Genomic DNA, 7,773 nt, shown 5'->3' with positions numbered 1-7,773 from the left:
AGCCACGTATAAAATATCGTTTTTTAGCGGGGTTAAGAGTTCCGATTTTCAATGGCACGTTATAAGTAGTAAGTAGTTTTTGGAACGATTTGTATGGAGCGAAAATGGAATTCATAGTACTATGTACCTCCTTGGCGTATGGTTGTATGGGTTTATGTTATAAGATGTTGAACCTGGTAGTTCTAGGGCAAATACTATGGTTTAGTTTGACAGAAAGACAAATATGAGATTTCAATGTGGTGGTGCCGCACCAACTTAATCTCCTCTACAGAAGTACAAGAAGGCAACCACAATCACCCAAGCCTTGAGTTTGACATTCCATGGGATTCCATATCTTCCCCTACCAACAAGGCCTTTGATAAATGGCCAAAAGTATAATATCATCAATCCACAACACAAAAATTCTCCAATATTTTGGCAATCATGATTTCCTGTTGTCATCCAAAAAATGGCATGACGCCATACCCCGATAGCAATTGTGACAATGTTCAAGATTGCAACTGCCGTCATTGGGATGAACACTGGTGAAGAGTCAAAGGTGAACCACCCTAGATCAGTCTCATGGGTGCTGGGATCACCATCTGATGTACTCTTGTCCTTACGGGTGACCTCAAACACAGTTTTGGAGAGGCCGATTGTTTTGAGGACCACACTAAGGAAAGCAAGGAGCCAGGAGGAGAGTGATACGATGCGTTGCATCCTCATGTTGTTCCACCAAGTACGGGCTGAGAGCCCGCATTCCATGTACTCCACAAAGTTGTATATGTTGTAGGACAAGAATAGGGCTAGTTGGATGCTGAAACCATGGTTTGATGCCTGCGAAAATATTAGGAATTTCAGAGGTGACAATCATCAAACTGGATGACGGAAAAATGGTATCTTCCCCAAGATGGGAATACCCTATCTCTCTCTCTCTCTCTCTCTCTCTCTCTCTCTCTGTCTCTATTATACTACTGAAATAAAATAAAAAGTAGGATGGAGATACATCAATCTTGAAGGACAGTGGACAGTGAGGAAACGAAGATAAAGTTTCTGAAGAAAGTATAACTCTAAAGACTGAATAAGTGGATAAAACTCTAATCGAGTTTGTGAATATATAAATACAACTTTATATTGGTTGATTTATTATTATATTGAAATAAAGAAAAGAGAAACGTGTAAGAGTTAATATAGCAAACAATAGGAACAACCACATGAGGATTTGTTTTAGGAGTCCCTCAAATAACATGAGGATATAATTAGAAGGCCATCACAGTATAAGATAAACCATATGTATATGAGCTTCGAATCCAACATGTACATTTAGGTAAATTGTGCATCAATTATATACCAGGATTACTACCATAAATAAACAAAATCATGGTATAAGTTTATAACAAGATTTCCTATAATTTATAATGTATAATATGCATGGGAAACAATTTGGAATCTACTTCATTAAATTAATATATAGAATTGGCGTCATTGAAAAAACAGGAACTATAAAATTCATGGGGAAGAAATCAATATGTAATAAATCTAGCCGCACAAATGTTTGGGGCACCAAGATAGTTATTGTAGGTAATTAAATAATATTGTTGATTAGATGGTGGATCTGTAGGAACTAAGTGAGCAAAATTATAAGATAGAAAATAGCTCTCAGCTAAGTTGAATGGACTGTGAGACAAAAGTTCACCTTCAGAAGGAAGGAGTGGTTTCTGAAGAGACAGAAAGGTCCTAATAGTGCATAGCATAGCTCGAAAGGTGCCCTCATAGACCAGACGTAGAAGACTAGGTATCCAAGGTACTGCCGGAACTGGAGGCGCTTGAAGATGGTGGCGATGATTGGGGTATTCGGCCCGAGGAGTATCTCGAGAAGTCCTGTTGCCCATCTCTTATACTGGGTAAGGCTGGCTGGTCCTCCTGTAGGAGCGCATCCCAAGAATGCCGGTGGGTTAGTGTCCGGCGACGTGGATTTCCAGCCTGCTGAATGGATACGCTGCCCGGTTAAAATGTCTTCTGCCATTGACCCATAGGACCAACCAATCTGCAGATACATGGAATGGATGAATATTAATGGTTGACAAAGAACTAGGAAAAATATAGTATGTAGCAAAAAGGTCGCAACGGAAATTGGTACATGTGTATACCTCCTGACCCCAATGTGTGCCTGTCTCATAGTTGCAGCTAGACACTTGTTTTGCCACTTGGATGCGACTCGATATGTCGATCATTGGCTTTAGCGGTATTTCTCGGGAATATATGTTCCTGGCTGACTCGGCCAGTTCCACTGAAGCCCCAAACTTGGTCCGCAGGTCCTCGTAAGTCAGTGAACCTGGCAATGTAGGTTACAAACATTTGATGAATGTGATGTTTTTCGCCAGTGGGCCATATTATTCCTATTTCGCAACTCAAAAATTGGTAATATATTGTGGTTGTGTGCATCACTTTTTATGCGAGAGGCGGAGTGCAAGCAAGCCTCTTTTCAAAAATAGAAAGGATTGACGATTAATGTGAGAGGCCAAGTTGAGCATTGTTCAAGTCACAATGGGCAATCCAATTTGACACCGTTTCACTCATGGGCATGGCGTAAATTTACCTTGTCTTTCATGCTTGACAGCCGCAAATGAAGGTGGTGCCACACCGTAAATGATTTTCCTACGGTGAAAGCAGCCCGTCCCAAGGTAATAGATGCCCTGGAGTCCAGAGAGTCCACCAAGAAGTTTCTAAACACACCAAAGCCATAGTTAGTACTCCATTTGTAAACCACACAGAAGGTTCACCATATTGAAGAATATACCACTCCTCCTGTTTCATAATGTAGTGTGTATACATTTTTCCGTAAAGTCAAGTATGCTTGCTTATCTTTTTCTGTGGGAAAAACTTCCTAAACTTGGATCAACTTTGTGAAGAAAAATATCTATATTTATGAGGTTATTATTGCAGCAGGAAAATATGTGTCCAGATGTATCTAATAATATGCATTTGGCATTTCAGATCTGGACATGCTTTTCTATAAATTTGGTCAAAATTCCCACTGGTTGATTTTTAAAAGATTTATACAGAGACTAGAGGAGACGGTATGTATGTTCTAGTTGATCGAGTTGATGGTGTGCACCTCACGTAAAACCTCGATCTGATTACCGAAAGGATCGTCCTTGAGTTTGGCGTAGAATCTCTGCGGCACCTGGACGAAGCCGCTGCAGGTCTCGTCGTTGAACCCCAGCAGGAGGCACATGGCGTGCAGGACCACCTGTGGGTTGTTGACGAACATGTCGCAGTCCATGTTCAGTATGATGGGCGCGTTTGTCATCACAGCAGACACCCTTGCCTGCAAGAATCGCACGGTGTCGGTTTATCGACAACTTATCAAGTACTACCTCCGTTCTAAAATATATGACGTTTTCGTCGAAACATCTTATATTTTGGAAAGAAATTTAGTACAAATAGTACAAGGCCACTGACCAGAACATTCATGGCGCCGGCCTTATAGTGGTGGTCATGTTTGCGGGTCTTCTCTCTTGAAACGTACACAAGATTTGGGAAACCATCCCCTGACCCTGTCCTGCTGCTTTTGCTGTTGTCCCAAAGCACCTGAAGAACACATTAGCAGAGAAATTTAATTTTGTTACGTGCCAATCCATGTGGCATGTGGCTGTGGCGTGGTGTATGTGATGACCTTAACGATGGCAGGATGGTCCCCGCGCTTGGCCTCCTTGAACTCGGTGAAGTCAGCGGCATCGTCGTGCCGGAGAAGAGACCCCTCGTCCGCGCTCTCGATCCGGCTGACTAACTTGTCATACTCACTCTGCAACCACAAACGGCCGGAGAGGATAAATGAACTGAATGGAAGAAACTGCCAGGGTGCAATAGAACAAAGATGGAAGGCTAACCTTGATGAAGGTCCAGTCGCCGGCGAGCTCAGGTTCTGGTCTGCTGGAAGCGAAGTACATGAAAGGGGCCCTCACTCCCACGCCGTGCCTCTTGCAGAAGGGCACCCACAGCCTGGCGAACCCGGCGGCCTCGCGCAGCGCGTAGCACGTTACCGGCGAGCAGCCGTCGTCGGAGACGTAGCACGCGAGCTTGTCGACGTCCGGGTAGTCCACGGCGAGCAAGGAGAGAACGGTGTTCACGGTCATCAGCGGCGGCTCCAGCTCCGGGTCCGCGGTGGTCACTAGCATGTCGACCGCCGGGAGCTCGTCCGTCCTAGCAATCCTCAGCTGAACCAGTTACAAAGTACTAGGAATTTGTAGCAACTTAAGGCATAAGATAAAATTAAGGCAACTAGTCACCTTTGTGAGAGGTTTTCAGGGTACGTGTTAAACCGAACGGGGTTCCACTTGATGTTCATGTTGATGATCCACACAAAGGTGAACCACGCCTCGCAGACAAGCGCGGCTACCGAGGCGCCGCCCTCTCGCAGCGACGCCACACGGCAGGACAGGAGGGCGAAGAGGAGGCAGAGGATGAAGATGTCGGCTAGCTTCCATGCCGTCCTCGGCACGCTGACCCTCTCCTGCAGCTTCATGGCGCTGCTCATGGCCGTCCGGAGGCAGACCGGCTATGTGTGCTCTAGGATCAGACGGACGGAAGTGGTGAGGCTGGAGTCGAGTGCATTTCCCTTCCTTTTTAACGACAAGACTCATTATACTACATTAACCGTCATATCATTTTTATTATTATACTACATTAAAAGGATTTAATCCAGTTACAATCAATCAGTAAGGATCCGGTCGAGTTACTGTCCTAGCTACTCCAGAATCCAGATCCGATCTGATCTGCTGGATTTTCAGCTCACCTCCATCACTGTCTCCCACTGGTTTATTTTCGCCTCACCTCCCACCACCCACTCCCACTAAAATATTTTCTTACATTAAAAAACCAAATCCCATTGAAGGAGGAGATCTTTTGGTGCTTGCTTTGGCACGTATTGATTCAATTCAATCACATAGATAATACGTAATAATTCTTTTAGAAATCACACAATATATGTAAAATCACATTCTAACATATAGACATAGGATTTTTCTCAATAACCTTCCAAACAAAATCAAATATTCCTCAGTGTCTTGCCATTTATTATTTCATTATCTCTACAATTAAACAACAATCATAACTGTTGTCATAACACAAAAATAAAATATCTTTTTCTTATCAATCAAGTCACATATATTTTCTTGTGACCGAGTGATGGAACCATGAACTAGCTAGCTTTTGTAATTGTAATTATAACTGAGCTCTTCATGAATCATGTTCCTACTCTCTTATTTGTTTCAGCCAGAGTTACCATTAACTGAGCCTTGCATTTTGAGGCTGAAAAGCTAGAAAGATAAAAACGTACTCTCGTCCACGGTGTAGAGCTTCTCCAGAGGGATTGCCATTTTATCGCACTGAATTGACGAATGATTTACGCACTAGATCTAAAACTCCAGGGCATGGACTTTCTACTGTGCTGCATCAAGAATACACAATGTTGTATAGATAGAAGGCAAAATTCATGTGACATGAACTGGCTTTCATACTGTAAAATTCAAGGGAGAAGGGCATAATAGCATATTAAGCGCCAACTTGTTGGATATTTGAGATCTTGGGAGCAAATTGAAAAGAGACAGTCCCTGACATAGATAAAAGAGTAAAATGCGAACAAACCCAGAGAGATACAAGCAATCATTAACCTCAAACCTCCAGAAACAATTTGGAGGTGCAGAAGCTCGCGGGTTGTGTGGCAACCCTTAGGTGGTGCATATCCAGGCTCAGGAAAAAGGCCCTGCTGCTTTATCCATTCCTGCGCAAGAACAACGAGTTCAACTGGAGCGAAAATGCAAAGGCCACATTCGAAGACCTCAAGCGCCTCCTACAATCCAACCCATTGCTCACCTCACCCGCATAATCTGAGACGATATTACCATACATATCCGCTACCACGCAAGTGGTAAGCGTGGTAATAACGGTGGAAAGAGAAGAGTGGGGAACAACATCCCTAGTTTCATCTTTATGTTCTTTGTATCGTGTGATAAATAATTTGTATAATTAACAATTTGTGTGACGAACTATGTAATAATTTGATGTTTTGGATTGATAAATTTGATGTTATCGTGTTGTTTTGTCTTGTAATTGTCCATGAAATAGGCCAGAATCGGTCAAAACTGTGAGTGTTGATGACCGACAAGTAAACACACCCCGAGGTTTGTCAATCGTGGAAATCACTTCGGGACCCCAAAGCTGAGTAATAGTCCAGGAAACGGGCTAGAATCGGCCAAAACAGTGAGTGTTGATGACCGACCCGTAAACACACCCTGGGGTTCGGTAATCATGGAAATCACTCCGGGAGCCCAAAACTGTGAGTAATAGTCCATGAAACGGGCCAGAATCGGCGAAAACTATGAGTGTTGATGACCGACACGTAAGTGCACCTTGGGATTCAACAACCATGGAAATCGCTTTGGGACCCCAAAACGGTGAGTAATAGTTCATGAAACAGGCCAGAATCGGTCAAAACTGTGAGTGTTGATGACAGACACGTAAACGCACCCCGGGGTTCATTAATCGTGAAAATCAATCCGGGACAACAAAACAGTGAGTAATAGTCCACGAAACGGGCTAGAATCGGCCGAAACTGTGAGTGTCGATGACCGACACATAAGCAAACCTTGGGGTTCGACAGCCATGGAAATCGCTTCGGGACCCAAAAATGTTTAGTAATAGTCCATGAAACAGGCCAAAAATGGGTCAAAAGTGTGAGTGTTGATGATCGACACGTAAACACACCTTGGGGTTCATTAATCGTGGAAATCACTCCGGGACCCCAACACAGTACGAAACGGGCCAGAATCGGCCAAAACAGTGAGTGTTGATGACATACCCGTAAACGCATCCGGGGTTCGTTAATCGTGAAAATCACTCTGTGAGCCCAAAACTGTGAGTAGTAATCCACGAAACGAGCCAGAATCGGCCAAAACTGTGAGTGTTGATGACCGACACGTAAGTGCACCTTGGGGTTCCACAACCATGGAAATCGCTTTGGGACCCCAAAACGGCGAGTAATAGTCCATGAAACAGGACAGAATCGGTCAAAACAGTGAGTGTTGATGACCGACACGTAAACGCACCCCATGGTTCGTTAATCGTGAAAATCACTCCGGGACCCCAAAAAGTGAGGTACAGTTCAAGAAACAGGCCAGAATCGTCTTAAACCACGAGTGTTGATGACCGACACGTAAGCGCACCTTGGGGATCAACAACTATGGAAATCGCTTCGGGACCCCAAAACGGTGAGTAATAGTGCACGAAACGTGTCAGAGTTGGCAAAAACAATGAGTGTTGACGACCGACACGTAAAGGCACCCGGGGTTCGTTAATCATGAAATGATACTCCGGGACCACAAAACAGTGAGTAATAGTCCACGAAACGGGCCAGAATCGGCCAAACATGTGAGTGTTGATGACCGACATGTAAACGCACCCCGGTGTTCGTTAATCATGGAAATCACCCCGGGAGCCCAAAACAGTGAGTAATAGTCCACGAAACAGGCCAGAATCGACCAAAACTGTGAGTGTTGATGACCGACACCTCAACGCACCTTGGGGTTTGACAACCATGGAAATCGCTTTGGTACCACAAAACGGCAAGTAATAGTCCACGAACCGGGTCCGAAACATCAAAAACCACGAGTGTTGATGATCGACATGTAAACACAACCCGGGGATCGTTAATCGTGGAAATCACTCCAGGACCCCAACACAGTATGAAACGGGCCAGAATCGGCCAAAACAGTGAGTGTTGATGATTGACCC

The 7,773-nt window shown here is 44.2% G+C and overlaps 1 protein-coding gene across 1 annotated transcript; it reads right to left on the bottom strand.

Moving 5' to 3' along the window:
• Positions 1 to 255: 255 nt before the first annotated feature.
• LOC123064201 (cellulose synthase-like protein H1) lies at positions 256 to 4,519 on the bottom strand. Its single transcript, XM_044487730.1, has 9 exons — positions 4,272 to 4,519; positions 3,873 to 4,185; positions 3,659 to 3,787; positions 3,445 to 3,573; positions 3,098 to 3,310; positions 2,579 to 2,705; positions 2,130 to 2,314; positions 1,676 to 2,026; positions 256 to 816 (listed from the first exon to the last, which is right to left on the bottom strand). Exons 1-9 carry the CDS (start codon positions 4,517 to 4,519, stop codon positions 256 to 258), a joined length of 2,256 nt encoding a protein of 751 aa, XP_044343665.1.
• Positions 4,520 to 7,773: the final 3,254 nt, after the last annotated feature.

Source organism: Triticum aestivum, chromosome 3B (genome assembly GCF_018294505.1).
Source record: "Triticum aestivum cultivar Chinese Spring chromosome 3B, IWGSC CS RefSeq v2.1, whole genome shotgun sequence".
NCBI classification, from domain to species: Eukaryota; Viridiplantae; Streptophyta; class Magnoliopsida; order Poales; family Poaceae; genus Triticum; species Triticum aestivum.
The sequence above is the reverse complement of the archived record's forward strand: the minus strand, read 5'-3'. Positions and strand labels throughout refer to the sequence as shown.